We start from the raw sequence: 16,276 nt of genomic DNA, 5'->3' as shown, positions 1-16,276 counted from the left end.
AAGGTAAGTTCTTACCATATCTCTTGTTTTCTACTTCAGGGTCCATAGGGGGTCCACAGGGTTGACCTTGGGGATGTCCCAAAGCAGTTCAACTAAGGGCGGGGACGCTCCTGTGCAGAAAGGAGAATCCTGCGCCCGAAGGATGCATCCTGAGAGGCAAAGGTGTCAAACGCATAAAATCTTAGAAACGTTTGAACCGAAGACCAAGTGGCTGCCTTACACAGCTGAACAGCTGAGGCACCACGTTTAGCAGCCCAAGAAGGGCCCACAGAACGAGTGGAATGAGCCTTAACAGAGACTGGAACAGGTAAATGCTCTCGTATCTAAGCCTCCCTAATAACAGAACAAAACCAACGGGCCAAAGTCTGGTTGTTGGCAGGCCAACCCCTCTTATGAAAACCAAAGAGGACAAACAAGGAGTCGGACTTTCGAACAGAAGCAGTCCGATCAACATAAACTCTGAGAGCACGGACAATGTCCAACGAAGTCTCCCCTGCTGTAAGATCAGGGGACTGAAAGGCTGGGACCACCAGTTCCTGATTGATATGGAACTTAGAGACAACCTTAGGTAAACACGCAGGACGAGTGCGAAGCCCTGCTCTGTCCTGTAGAAAATAATTAAGAAGGGGGGACTACATGAAAGTGCCCCCAACTCGGAAACCCTCCTTGCTGAAGCAATAGCCAGGAGAATCCTGAGAACACCCCGGAAAAAAAGTCTGTACGTCCGGTAACATAGCAATTCTACGTTGGTACCAAACCGATAAAGCAGACACGTGCACCTTCAGAGAGGAAAGGCATAAACCTAAGTCCAAACCCGACTGAAGAAAAGCCAGAATCCTTGAAACTCTGAATACCTGAGGATCATAAGTTTCTGGACTCACACCACTGAAAGTACGTGTGCCACACTCTATGGTAAATCCTTGCAGAAGCAGGCTTGCGTGCCCTCAGCATGGTGGAAATAACGGAACTAGAAAAGCCCCGGGACCTTAAGACAGCCGTCTCAAGAGCCACGCCGTCAAAGACAGACGACCCAGATCCGGGTAAAGGTAGGGCCCCTGAGACAACAAGTCCTGCCGCTGAGGAGGAAGGTACGGAACGTCGATGGACAGACTCTGTAGGTTGGAGTACCACGGACGTCTTGGCCACGCTGGGGCCACCAGTACCAGAGTGCCTCCGTCCTGCTAGAACTTGCGCAGGACCCAAGGCAGAAGGGATATCGGAGGAAACAGATATGCCAGCTGAAACGTCCATCTGACCTACAGAGCGTCCACCAGACTGGCGCCGTCGTCCCTTGTCCTTGACCTGTACACGGGCAACTTGTGATTGTGACGAGAGGCCATCAAGTCCATCTCCGGCAGTCCCTACTTGTCCATGAGTAGTTGGAATACCTCTAGATGAAGCGACCATTCCCCTGGATGCACGTCGTAACGGCTGAGGAAGTCTGCCTCCCAATTGAGGATTCCGGGAATGAAGACTGCAGAGATCGCTGGAAAGTGGCACTCCGCCCAGGTTAGGATGTGAGACACTTCTGCCATCGCAGCCCGGCTGCGAGTTCCTCCCTGGTGATTGATGTACGCCACCGTGGTGGCGTTGTCTGACTGCACTTGCACCGCCCTTCCGTGAAGAGTGGTGCCGGCCGACTGCAGAGCCCTGTACACGGCTCTTAGTTCCAGAACATTGATGGGGAGAGCCGCTTCCTCCGCTGTCCAACGACCCTGAAGTGACAAGGAGCCTGTCACCGCCCCCCAACCCCGAAGACTGGCATCTGTCGTGAGCCGAACCCAGTCCGAGATCCAAAAGGGGCGAACCTCGAGGTGGTGAGCTGTTTAAAGCCACCAATTCAGGGACTGTCGTACATCCGGAGATAGCACCAGGGTCTGTGACCGGATCCGGTGAGGCAACCCATTCCAGTTTGCTAGAATCAGCCTCTGCAGAGGCCTGGAGTGAAACTGGGCAAATTCCACCATATCGAATGCCGACACCCTGGAACCCAGCACTCTCATTGCCGAGTGTACCGAAAGACTGGCACAATCCAGGCAACTGCGTATCCGCAACTGTAGGGAAGATACCTTTTCTGGAGTTAGAAAGATCCGCTGCTGATGAGAGTCTAGGAGGGCCCCCAGATGGACCATCTGCTGAGATGGGATCAGGGATGACTTCCTCCAATTTATTAACCACCCGTGCATCTGCAGACAAGCCACCGTCAGTTGGAGATGTTGCAGCAGAACCTCCGGAGAGCTTGCCAGCAATAGGAGGTCGTCCAGATACGCTAACAACCGTACCCCCTGGTTCCGAAGGTGGGCAGCCATAACTGCCATCACCTTGGTGAACACCCTCGGCGCTGTGGAGAGCCCGGAACTGGTAGTGACGGTGCAACAGAGCGAACCGCAGACACCTCTGATGTGACGTTGCTATCGGCACATGGAGGTAAGCGTCCTGGATATCCAGGGAGACCATGTAATCCCCTGGTTCCATAGCCAGAATTATGGAACACAAGGTTTCCATTCTGAACCTGGGAATCCTGAGAAACCTGTTCAAAGACTTTAAATTTAGAACGGGTCGATGGGAGCCATTGGGTTTCTGTACCAGAAACAGCAGAATAGTACCCCATCCCATGCTGAGATTGTGGAACAGGTACAATGACCCCTGCAGTCAGCAAGGAGTCTATAGCTTCCCTGATCAGCATAGCCTTGGCTATGTCCTGAGAAGGACTTGTGCAGAAAAACTAGTGAGGCGGTTTGCGCCGAAAAGACAGGGCGTACCCCTGGGAGACCACTTCTCGCACCCAGGCATCGGTGGTGGTATTGAACCAGCTCTGGGCGAAATGAAGAAGTCGGCCTCCCCTCTGGGATCCCCCAGAGGGAGGCCCGTCCCATCAGGCGGAAGGCTTATCTTCCTGTTTGGAAGAGGGACGCCTGGCACTCTAAGCTTGTTTCCTGGACCTAGCCAATCTATCCACGATCCTATCCAAGTCTGGACCAAAAAGTAATTCCCCATTAAAAGGTAAGGCCTCCAGGCCCTTGTTTGAATCAGCGTCTGCTCTCCAGGACCTCAGCCATAAGGAGCGGCGGGCATGCACAGCCGCAGCCGACACCCTAGAGGTTAGCAGACTAGCGTCCAAGGAAGCTTCTCCAATATAAGAAGCCGCATCACTCATCTGTCCTAGTAATGCCCTCTGGACTTCCTGAGTATCCTCAGGAAAAGTGTCCCCTAAGGCATTGGCCCAACCCTAATGGCCTTAGCCACCAGGAAATGGCCATGGACGGGCGAGCAATTGCTCCCGAGAGGGAATAAATAGACTTAAGGCAAGCCTCAACCTTTCTGTCCGTGGGATCCTTTAACGAGGAAACTGACGGTATTGGCAGCGTAGCACTCTTAATAAGGCGTGTGACATGGGAATCCACCGCCGGTGGAGCTACCCACTTCCTACAATGCGCCTCCGGGAATGGATAATTGGAAGCCAACCTCTTTTGAGGCACAAATCTCTTACTGGGTGTCTGCCAAGCCACCGCCATATGATCCGTTAATTGATCAGATAGGGGGAATACCGCCGAAGTCACCTTAGTTGTTTTTTTTTTTTTTAAAAACTAGGGAATTTCTACTTAGGATCAGGTGCCTCATCCTCTTAGGAGAATGGCACGCACCGCCCTAACCAGAGCTCGTACATTAATAGACGACCGAGATTCCAACTCCTGAGCCGAGGTGTACGAATCGGAGTCGTCCTGGACATCACCCTCATCTGAGGACCCCTCAGTGTCCGAAATCTGCGCCGCATGCAACTTATGTGCACGCTTAGACGCCCCTGCAGACCTGTCATTGTGCAGCATCGACTGAAAAGTCGAAGATGCAGCTGCCAGACTCTGGACTGAACTGGAGAGCACGTCCACCCATGGTGGAGGAGCTGCCACATTGGTCTGGAAAGGCACCACAGACTGTTGTGTAGCAGGAGTGGCCTGAAAATAGATAGGCAATCCTGAATAAGGGTCCACAGTCTGTGACCCAGAGGAACTCTGCAATAATTGCGGGGTACACTGGTAATGGGAAATGGTAGGCTGGGACAGAGTCCTCGTAGGGACAGCAGACGGAGCCGCAAGGCGGTCCGCCAGAGACACCAGCACCTGTGAAAACATAGCCCATGGTGGCTCCTGTGTCATAGGGGGTCTGGATTGACCAGGAGTCAACTGACACCGCTCATAAAGGCCATCCAGAGATGCCTCTTCCCTATGTGATCCCGCAGAGCAGCGCCTGCAGGAAAACAACACTGGAGTCCCGGAGTGCTCAACTTCACCCTCAGACATAACCAAATATAATGTACAGGCAAAATATATATGGCAATAGAGGAAAAAAGAACTGCACTTCCCTGTGTGCTGAACAACAGTCCTGAATATGGCACTGTGTAGCACACAACTGTATGTGACAGACCTCACAAATACTTGATTTATATATGTGAGGTTAGTAGAAAAGCCCCTCCTCCACACCTGTAGGGCTAAGGAAGAAGGAAATAGATATAAGCTGACAGTAATAAGAGAAAAATACAGACAGCAGCACTAGCAAAAGTCACATACCATGCAGGAAGATATACTCACTGCACCTTTACACTACACTCAACCGCCCAGATTCAGTGTCTGGGAGGGCTATAGTGCTGTGTACGCCGTTCTAACAGGGGAGAGGTACACAGGGGGACCGGTCCGCGTGCTCCCTGAGGGATCTGCGCTGCCACATGTAAAAAAAATGGCCGCCAGAGACCTCAGAGGAGGAGTGGCCGAGTGAACTGCAGCTCAGGGACGCTAGACATGCAGGCTGAAAAGCGCGCTGAGCTGAGGGGAGGAGCCGCTGAACAGGGAAGGCTTCCTCCCCTGGCTGGCCATTAACCCCAGGGATGCTGGCTTCCCGCTTGCCGGTTATCCCTGGTGGTCTAGTGGTCCCACGGGTTATGGGGGGGGCCCGCCGCCACTGGTCTGTCCCCAGGACCGGAGGCTAAAGGACTGCATTTAAGGTATTCCGAGCGCCGCCGCTAGCCAGCGACGCGCGGCTTACCTGAATCCCCGGCGACTCCGGCAGCAGTCCTGGGAGGTAGACAGAGTCCGGCTAGTACGGACTCTGTCCTCCCGCCGCGATCCCCAGATCAGTACTGGCGTCGCGGCGCCAGTCGGGGATCAGAGCGGCAGCGTGGGCGTCTGTACAGACAGCCCTTCGCTGCCGTCTGTAGTAAAAAGAGAAACTAAAATAAATAAAATCTATTAGAAAATAAAAAGCTTCTGGGGGCTGCTCCTGCAGCCCCCCTGCGCGGTGACCGACTCCGGCCGGGCACCAGCTTACACTGAGGTGCCTGTGGCTCGGGGTATAGAGGAGGACCCAAGTGCATCCTGGGAGCTAAAAGCTTAACTGTGTGGTGCCCATGGATCCTGATCCAGCTATATCCCCAAGGTCAACCCTGTGGACCCCCTATGGACCCTGAAGTAGAAAGAATCAACAAACACTGGCACTTACATAAGGAAGATGCACAACTGACAAGTATCCTACCCAACAGACCCAAAGTCATCTACCGCAAGGCCCCCAACATCCATAACAAACTCGTATCCAACCACATTCCTCCCCCCATCCGAACACAAAGCACTCTAGACAACTCCAAACTCACAGGCGGTTTCTTCCACTGCGGCTCATGTACCAACTGCGTCACACTAAAATATAGAAGCACCACACCCACTACAACATTCTCATCCACACAGACAAACACCACGTATAAAATTAAAGAACACATTTCATGCAACACTAACAACGTAATCTACCTCATACAATGCCCATGCAATCAACAATATATAGGCAGGACCACCAAACCACTAAAGACCAGAATTGCCGAACATCTGAGAAACATCACCAAACAAACAGAGAACCATAACATACCCGTACACTACAAAGAATACCACCATAGCAGCACACAAGGCACCACTTTCATAGGAATCAAACACATGCAAAAAAACTGGAGGCGGAGACCATAACAAAATCCTCAACAAGGAGGAACTTAGATGAATATTCACGCTGAAAACATTAACCCCCAGGGGACTCAACATTGACAACGAAGTCAAATCCATTATAACGACGTAATCTCCAACCAGCCCACCCACGCTCTCCTCCAGCCCCAACCCCTATCGCCTCACCTTTTATCACTCCTGTTAGTCCCTGCACACACCTGCACTGCATCACCATTCAGCAAGTCCCTGCACACACCTGCACCACATTACCTTTCAAACACACCATTGGCCCCATGAGTCACCTGATCACACCCCCACCCCCGGAAGTGCCCTACATAAGAACCTCAGAAGCATTGATCCTCTCACACCTCCTTGAAGAAGGCACCTATGCCGAAATGCGTTGGAGACCCTCATATCAAACCCGACACCGATCCAGGCTGACCTCCACTAAAGATCCCCCATCCCCACCAGGGACCACCAGTGCAGAAAGCTCTCAGCCCACTCGGCTGCTGGTCCGCACCGCTCACACCTCCAGTGACCGGCTCCACCCCGGACCAGCCTCTCTCCCCCGCTGCTCCCAGGCGTGCTCAGCAACTCACTCCTGGCCAGGGGTGTCTCCACCGTCGATCCCCATTTCCACGAGGGACAGTCAGTGATAAGAGCATCCCGCACATCCGGCCGCAAGTCCGCCCAGCCAACATCGCCAGTGACCAGCTCCATCCCAGTCACACTTTCCACATCCCCCCTCCTCCCTGGCTTTTTTTGAATCAGTATCCCGGGCAGACCACCTCCCAGGGGTGGTCCCAGCACACACGCTGCAACCCAGCCTCCCAGCGGCTCACCCATCCACACCTCTGGCTCTGCACCACCAGCGGCACGACCAAGAGCCAACTTCAGCTGCATACTCCGGTCGCTGAACTCCGCAGACCAATCAGAACAGCCGTGCACCTGCAGCACACCAGCAACACGCTGATCCAGCTCACCAACAAACCTGCAGCTTCCAATCTATCTGCAACGGCCGCAACGTCAACCTACATCACCATAACAAAAAACCTACCGGTAGGTAAGTACTGCCAAGACTCGCACCAACAAGCGGGACGTCGCACAGGTGTTCCAACCCACTCTGCATATCCCCCACCCCCCCGAGACTTCCTAGACTGTCGACCATAGGTCCAGCAGGGGTGACGTGCAAGGTCACTGAACCGCACGGGAAGGAGCCCCCTAAAAGGGTCCACCTACCTCCCCAGTCTCATCACCACCCATCACTGAACCCCACCCACCTGCCCGGGATCTTAACAGAGCAGCATTGTGACTACTCAATAAAAGATTTTGCCCCAAATTACTGTCTCGCTGGCCTCATTTTGATCCTATTCCATTGCCCTTTTCACATTACTCCAAACTACACTCCATACCCAATCACACCCTCCTCACTCCCAAAACACCACCACCACCAGAAGAAACATTCTAATTAACACCACTCACAAGTCATCACCATCACCACTACTAGCAGGAAGGGCGCACCTTACCCCCCCCCCCCCTACCCTGATATGAGGCGCAGTCTAGTGGTCATGAAGGGAAGCGGTGGTCTACCTGCTCTGGCAGGAAATAAGAATAAAAGAGAACATTACACATATACACACGAGGGGTCTTGTTACCTTATTGAACCAACCTCGTAATTGTATGCTCACATGAATGTGTACACATGGACATAGCGAAATGCTTCTAAAAAAATAAAAAAACTGTACATGCCATAAGCAGTACCATTAAAAAAAAAATAAGAATAGCCAATGACAAATGTCTGCCAAGTAAGTGCATATGGAGTAACGTCTCTTACAAAATAAGTAATAAGAATCTTATGTGCAAACAGTCTAAAGTGCCCCTTAGTTTATATCCATAGTCACACAAAACTTCATAAAGAAAAAAGGCATAAAAGTGTTTATTACATTCCAGCACAGCCTAAACACCTGCAATCAAGCGAACACATATGGACATAGCCTATGTAGTAGTGAATTATCACTGATAGCTGCACTTACTGTTTTAAAGGCAAATAAGCACAGACAATAATATACAACAGGGCTCAGGATTATTTTTTAAATATAGGAACCAGCTTATTGTCTGCAACCAAATATGTGAAAACTTCTATAGACCACTACATACCCCTTTAATTCCCCGCAGGCTTCTCCACATGACATCAGACCGTGATACATGCCCATCTCTGGTGCCCAATACACAGTATGTCCCACCAGAGGGCCCCTAACACACATGCTACCCCCAGGCAAATCACCATGGTGCCACACCACTGTGCAGCTACCCCCAGGTAAACAACCACACCACTCCTCGGCTACTCCACCAAGGAAAACACCACCACAAGCTTATGGCAATAATCCCCACCACCGGCCACACCTTTACCCCCATTCCAGAGAGCCCTATGCTGCCAGGACTTTGGAGAATGGAGAGTCAGCACAGCAGAATTTGTATCATTCCCTACATGCACTCTGCATAAAATGGCCACCACAGTACAGTCACGCCCACGAATCGGGCAGCACAGACGGTGTAATGGTAGCATTACTGCCTCACAGCACTGAGGTCATGGGTTCAATTCCCACCACGGCCCTAGCTGTGTGGAGTTTGTATATTCTCCCTGTGCTTGCGTGGGTTTCCTCCGGGTACTCCGGTTTCCTCCCACATTCCAAAAATATACTGGTAGGTTAATTGGCTCCCAACAAAAATTAACCCTAGTGTGTGTGTGTGTGTGTGTGCATGTGATAGGGAACATAGAGTGTAAGCTCCCCTGGGGCAGGGACTGATGTGAATGGCCAACTATTCTCTGTAAAGTGCTGCGGAATATGTGTGCGCTATATAAATAACTGATAATAAATAAAATAAATAAATCTCCGCTGGGGCTGACGAGGATCTGCTTCCTCCCACCCCACATAACCTTGACACCACCATGGCTATTTCCTGGTCCCTGGGATTTGTTGAGCCATAAAAGATTTATTTATTTATTTTTTTAAATAACCAATTATATCTATGAAATGTACCAGCAAAATTATTGGGGGGTATATGGGAGAGAAAATACTGTTATCAGCAATGGACATTACAGAAACTACTGTATAAATGAATCTGTCTTCAGAGAGACAACAAAAAAGTTAGCTAAATACTTTGTTACAGCATCTTACCATAGCTATCTACATTGTTTAACATTATGACAAAATGTATAAGCAAAGCCATAAATACCGTAATCAGAAACTCATTTCAATCCCTCTGCCATTTTAATTTCCATTCACATAAGTGAGATATATCCAGAAGCCTGTAGGCTACAAACATGTATATTACTGTATTAGGTGTTGTGTATACACCACTCAACAATGAAGCATCCACACACACACAGAGGCAGACAAAACTATAAAGCACTGCAGAGTAAGCATATGTGTGTGTGTGTGTATGTATATATATATATATATATATATATATATATATATATACATACATACATACATACACACACCTTCAGGATGATAAGAGGAAGCTACTGCTTCAACAAAGACAGAACAAAGCCTTCACTGACCTGCCCATAGCACCAGGGGTGCCGGCACTGATCTGCCCGCAGCATTAGAGGTGCCAGTCCTGACCTGTCTGTATCACATGGACACATACCCGATCACCACATCAGCATTCTAGGGTGTGACGCCCGTGCATTCTCAGAGCCCAGGACCCCATACACTACTATGCCGGTATTGTGAGTTCCATGAGCTAACTGTAATCGGGTCTGGTGACAATGGGAGGCAACGAGCAGTTATAAGGTTAAATAGTGGGCCGCAGAGCTTGCGCTCCACACCACCAGCTCACACAGGAGTGTGCCCTTTGTTTCCGGGCTCATTATTATTCCAGTCACCGTCGCAGGGCAGCAGCATGCCGGGAAACGCCGCACGGGTATCCCGAGACAGCAGTAGCCTCCAGCTGGCCGGCGGCAGCCCCGGTACCGCTTACACCCTCCCCGGCCCACTCACCTCATTCGGTCACTTCAGTGGTGCGGAGCGCTCCCCACAGCGAAATCACAAGTCAGCGCTGCCAACGGCTCCGCAGTCCGTCCTGCGCCCGGGACTCCCTCTGTGGTGAGGGGGGGGAGATGGTGGCCGGCGTCGGCTCCGAGTTACATAGACAGCGCAAACGGCCCGGTTCGGTTACAGACCTTCGCCATTTTGGTTTCCCGCGGAGCGCGCGATGAATTATGGGGACAAATACAAACAGCCTTCACCAACCGCCGCACTCCTCCATAGTGGGAGCTGCCGGGCGCCGGTCACGTGAGGGGGGCGTGATGGCGGGTCAGCCATCTTTGAATAGGTCATACCTATTTTACTATCCCTGACTGTAACACTGAGCGCTGAGTGTTCTACAGTATAAACGGAGTGTTCCTGCCCGACGTTCAGCGACCATGTGGGCGTGGTCTGACGGAAAGTGGGAAGTATTTAGCCCCGTCTGACCTTGGTGTGGGCGGGTTAGGGGTGTGTGACATAGTCCCTGTCCACCTGTATATTCCTTCCAATCGGTAATGTTGTAAAAACGTGTTTTCAATACAAGTTTATGGCTGCCGCCAAAATGCCGGGATGTTGTCAGCTACCTGTTTTTAAAACGTGTCCATGGAAACGATCCTTGAAAGTGCACGCGTTACCAAATAAAAAATATAAGATATAATAAAATGGAGGTGGTATATAGGGATATATTATTGAGGGTATATAATTGTATGTATTCATGATATATATATATATATATATATATATATGCAGTGAAATATATGCAGTGAAATTATTCAATATGTATACAGGGCCGGATTAAGGTCTGTGGGGGCCCCTGGGCAACAAACATGTGGGGGCCCCAATTAAATGTGACAAACTGGGGGTATACGCAATGGGGACCTTATGCAGAGCCCCCAGTAGTGTCAGTGCCCACAGTGGTAGTGCCCCCTATGCAATACTCCCATTAGTAGTGCCCCCTGTAGTAATGCCCTCTGTATAAATGCCCCAGTAGTAATACCCCTGTAATTGTGCCCCCCAGTAGTAATTGGGCATGTGCCCAATAGTAATGCCCTAGTAGTAATGCCCCCTGTATAAATCCCCTAGTAGAAATACCCATGCAGTTGTGCCCCCAATAGTAATGCCCCCAGTAGTCATTCCCCCTTTAGTAGAGCCCTCTGTAGTAATGCCCCTCTTTTAGTGCCCCCAATACTAATGCTCCCTCTCTAGTAGAGCCCCCAATAGAAATGCCCCCTGATTAATGCCCCCAGCAGTAATGCTTCCCCCCCATGAGTAATGTTCCCAGGAGTAATTCCCCCCCCCAGTAATGCCCCCAGTAGTAATGCCTCCCCCCTCCCCGAGGAATGCCCCAGTAATAATGCTCCCCCTGTATAATGCCCCCAGTAGTAATGCCTCCCCCCTCCCCGAGTAATGCCCCAGTAGTAATGCTCCCCCCTGAATAATGCCCCCCGCCAGTAATGCCCCCAGTAGTAATGCCTCCCTCCTCCCCGAGTAATGCCCCCCGCCAGTAATGCCCCAGTAGTAATGCTCCCCCCTGAATAATGCCCCCCGCCAGTAATGCCCCCAGTAGTAATGCCTCCCCCCTCCGGGAGTAATGCCCCAGGTGTAATGTGTAATGCCCCCAGTAGGCCGCTTGCACTAAAAAAAAAAAAAATAAATAAAGCTCATACTTACCTTAACCTTAGCCCCGCGTCCGCTGCTGTCCGCTCGGCTGCTCCTCCACACTATGGCAGAGACGTCATGACGTCTCTGCCATAGTGCTCTGTGTGAGCCGGAAGCTGGAGCTCATGTGAGCTCAAGCCTCCCACTCCATCTGCTGCTGCAGGGAGGGAGCCGGGCGCCCGCTGTTTACAGCGGGCGCCTGGCAATAGGAGCCTCCCTGTGGCGCCGGGATTAGGTTGGCCGGAGGAGGCGGAACTGGTTCCGCCTCCTCCGGTCCGCTTTAACCCCGATGGGTGTGGGGGCCCTTAACGTGTGGGGGCCCAGGGACGGTCGCCCCCCCGTTATTCAGGTCCTGTATGTATACCAGGAACTGTAGTGAATGGGTACTGGGCACCATCCTACAGAAGACCCACATCTCCCCTAGATAGAGATCATCTCAGATGCCAACCCCATATCGGGCTCTGTGCAGAAGAGAAGGCTGTCAGTGATGCTAGAGGTTGTAGACGTTAAAAATCTATATAATAATTCTCTAAGTCTGGGTACACACGTGAAGATTTTGGGCCTGATGCAGACCCACTCGCGAGCGGCTGTCCGCTCGCAAGTGGGTCGATGGTGTGCACTGTGCATGCGCACGACGGAGGGAGCTCCGTCGTGCGTATGCGCGAGACGCGACGAGCGAAGGACTTTCCTTCGCTCGTTGTGTCTGATCAAAGGGGGCGTGCTGTCGATGTTGATTGACAGCACGCCCCCTTTGGTGGGCGTGCCTGCCAGACGGAGGCGTTCCCAAGGGAACGCCTACCGTCAGAAGCCGGCCCCACTGACATCACTAGTGATGTCAGTGGGAGTGATTTTGGCTCTGATAGAGCCAAAATCACTCCTGGCCTTGCGGTTGAGAAACTCAACCGCAGGCTTCTGCTCGCACAAGACCATCGCGACCATCATCCTGCACGCTCGTATAGGCTGTGGGTGGTGACCCACAGCTATACGAGCGTCCAGGAGGACGCTCCATATTTATGGAGGTGGGTCCTGATTCAGTGCAGGGCCGCAACTAGGGGGGGGCTGGAGGTGCACGTGCACCGGGTGAGCCGCTGTACCTGGTGCCAGTGACCTCCAGCCCGGCGCTGCAGAGAGGCTCCAAGCCGGACGTCCGCTGGTAATATTTATTACCAGCGGGTGCCCGGCTCCTTCTCTGCAGCGACGCGGTGTAGCCGGAGCCGGAGTTCTCTCCCGAACTCCAGCTTCCGGCTCTCCCCACGGGCACTATGGGGGAGACGTCATGACATCTCCCCCATAGTTCCAAGGAGCAGCCGGCGGACCGGACGCGACGCTGGATGCAGGAGCGGGGTTCAAGGTAAGTATTTTTTTTTTAATAAGCTGCACTACAGGGGCATTATTATGGGGGCAGGGGCATTACCACAGGGGCATTACTATGGGGGCATAGGCAATAAGGGGCATTACTAATGGGGCATGAGCACTACAGGGGCATTACTATTGGGGCATGGGCACTACAGGGGCATTACCACAGGGGCATTACTGTGGGGGCATGAGCACTACAGGGGCATTACTATGAAAGCATGGGCACTACAGGGGCATTACTATGAAAGCATGGGCACTACAGGGGCATTAATATGGGAGCATGGGCACTACAGGGGCATTACTGTATGGTGGGCACTACAGGGGCATTACTATGGGGGTATTAACATATGGGCATAACTATGGGGGCATTACAATATGGGCACTACTGCAGGGGGAATTACATGGGGGGGCGCCAAATTACTGTCTTGCCCCTGGTGACAAAAATCCTAGTTTCAGCCCTGTTTCAGAGCGTCCGGCTCTGAATCAGGGCCTTTCTGTCCAACCATCCAACTAGTTGATTGGTTGGAATGAAAATCTGGTAACGTATCTAGTAATTGCGGTGGGGGGCAGGAGGGGTCAGCAGCTGCCGGGAGACTTGCCTGCCTTCCCGGGAGGCCGGGAGCGGCACCTGACCAAATCGGGAGGGTAGGCAAGTATGGGAGTAACTGATGATCAGCAATTTGCTCCTAAATGCCAGAAAACAGATGAAAATGGTCGTCAGACAAGTTTGTTAAATGTTTGATCTAAACAATTTGTTCAAACAACAGTTTTTCTCCACTTTCCGGCGTTTGGGAGCAAATTGCTGATTGTCAGTTACTCCCGTACCTTACCAGATTTTCATTCCAACCAATCAACTAGTTGGATGGTTGGACAGAAAATCTTTACGTGTGCACCCAGCCTAAGGTATGTCCCATCTCCGACATGCATGTGTCATGGGAGCCGGGGCTAGGGAGATGAGGCAGACCCTAGCAGGAGAAGCAAATGGTCTGCTGGGAGGTAAACATGTAGCCACAGGAGGGAGGAGTCGGTACAAATCTGGAGGGGGTTGGGTAATAGTGGGAGAGTGTGACGGAGCAGACCTAGAGGGGTCGGAGAAGTGAGCAGAGAGGGGGTGGGTGGAGCGGACAGAGGGATGATTGGGACAGAGTGGGTGGGTAGAGCAGTGAGGGGACATATGTTGGGTTCCTTTAGTAGTCTATATAATAATGAGAATGGCTGTCACATCTCTGACATGCGCCATAGGGATGGCCATCGGTGAGCTGTCCGTTAATGCCACAAAATCATCTACGGTGAACCATCGATGGTATGCACCCCTCGATGGACACTGCTGCTGGGGGGCACGGGCTAATCAGCATCAGTGGTGGGGCTTAGTGGACGACTGCTATTGATGGCTGAGAGCCATTGGATCTCTGCCATCGATTGCAAAACTATGGGCCATCATTAGTTAACCATCAATGGTTCCTACCTGTTGATGGCCATCTTTAATGCGCAGTGTGAACCGTGGCGAGCCCCTGTGACACGTGCCCCCCCACGACAACGGTGACAAGACAGTTGAGGGGAGAACCCGCCACAAGATAAATATAGCGGGACAAATACAGAGCATGGGCGGACTCGGACCTGTCGACAGATGTGTCCAAAACTACTAGTGAACTAATCACTGTAGAAAAATCAGGTCACCCGCTGGCAACCATGATTATTTTTTACCATAAATTTCACCTGAACCTTGTTCTGGAAAAGGGTTTCCAGTGTTCTCCCCAGAAATTTTTTCCAGCCGAATGGCATCAAGAAGTAGCTGGGTGGGGACCTTCGCAATAATAAAATGTTTTAAACCTCGACCTTATAATGATTTAAACTTGAAATAACAATTTATATATTAATTCTCTTCTTTTTAGAGGCCCAGATACTCTCCCCACTTGCACGCTACACAGAATATATTTTTTATACAGCTCTACAGATACTGGCCCTCCTTGCAGGCTCTCTTTAATCAGTTCAGGTGACTGTTCCCGCCTGAACTTTTATATAGGAGGAGGGATCTTTGCCCTCCAGTCTGACACCACCCCTGCACTGTGATGGACAACTACCCCCGCCCCAATGCCATATCCCCTGCCAGGCACCTCCCCCTGCCCCAATGCAGCGTCCCCTGCCCGGCACCCCCCTTCGCCCCAATGCTGCTTCCTGTCACCTGGAAACTTCACGAACATGTCCTTGTTGCCGGCGGATATGGAGCCTCCAATGTGAAGAATGTGACGTCGGCGCAGCTTAACGTCACATCCGGCATCCGTGTCCGTGGCAACAAGGACACATTGAGGGTGACCGGGAATGCAGTGCATTGGGGCGAGGGGAAGTGCCGGGCAGTAGGCTGTTTCTGCCGGGCGATGCGCCTGCAGAAAACAGCCTGGCGAGAACACTGGGTTTCCCTCTTACGCCCCTGCCCCCATCAAGTGCAAGAAAGAAGAGGGGGTTGTCAATGAATTGAGGTGCTGCAGTATAGTGATATAATTAAAGCAGCTGCAGGTTATGCAGTACAATAGGCGGTGCCCCATAACTCCTCGCATCAGACGGGCAGTCCTTGTGTAGCTGGCAGGGGCATAAGCAGTGCCCTACACTTACATGCTTTCCCTGTGGATGAAATGTCCAGCTACATTTATCTGTGGCTGTACCAGATTGTGAAGCAATATATACTTGTTGAGCAGATCTTTTATGATGTTCTTATGTTTTATTTTTGCAAGTGTTTTTATAATTGTACCTACTGATATCTGTATACTGTAACATTAAATATACTGTCTTCTTCAGGGTCCATAGGCTCCTTAGGGAGACCTTGGTGTGTAGGTTATGGCTTGGACATCCGGGCACCACACAGTTAAAATTTTACTCCCAGGTTGCACAGGGCCCTCTCCCTATACCCCGCCCCCGAACCAGAGGCACCTCGGTTTCGTTTGGTTGCTGGACGGAGTCGGGTCACTGTAGGTCACTGTTTCACAGCCCCAGAACATTTTCTTCAAAACTTCAGAGAGGGCAGCGCCTGACTGTCCATAGGACGTCCATGCTGCCACTCCGTCACCCCGCTGGCGCCGGGACGCCAGTACAGATCTGGGGATCGCGGCGGGACCCTGAGGTCTGTGCTAGCCAGACCTCGCGGGACTCTCAGGACTGCGGCTGGACGTACAGGGATCAGGTAAGGCGGATCACTGCTTGTGGTGATCCGCATGATAGCAGTCCTTTCCTCCAGATCTCAGGGGACAGACCGGAGAT

General features: G+C 51.7%; 1 protein-coding gene across 2 annotated transcripts in view; it reads right to left on the bottom strand.

Annotated features, from left to right (window-relative positions):
• The window catches only part of MTF2 (metal response element binding transcription factor 2), a 103,869-nt gene extending 93,636 nt beyond the window's left edge, over positions 1 to 10,233 (bottom strand). For both annotated transcript variants that reach the window (XM_088458466.1, XM_088458467.1), the window contains exon 1: positions 9,983 to 10,233. In XM_088458466.1, the coding sequence (XP_088314592.1) occupies positions 9,983 to 9,987 (5 nt within the window). In that variant the 5' untranslated portion in view covers positions 9,988 to 10,233. The remainder of the gene's footprint in view (positions 1 to 9,982) is intronic.
• Positions 10,234 to 16,276: the final 6,043 nt, after the last annotated feature.

This window comes from Taudactylus pleione, unplaced genomic scaffold (genome assembly GCF_031769625.1).
Source record: "Taudactylus pleione unplaced genomic scaffold, aTauple2 ptg000835l, whole genome shotgun sequence".
NCBI classification, from domain to species: domain Eukaryota; kingdom Metazoa; phylum Chordata; class Amphibia; order Anura; family Myobatrachidae; genus Taudactylus; species Taudactylus pleione.
The sequence above is the reverse complement of the archived record's forward strand: the minus strand, read 5'-3'. Positions and strand labels throughout refer to the sequence as shown.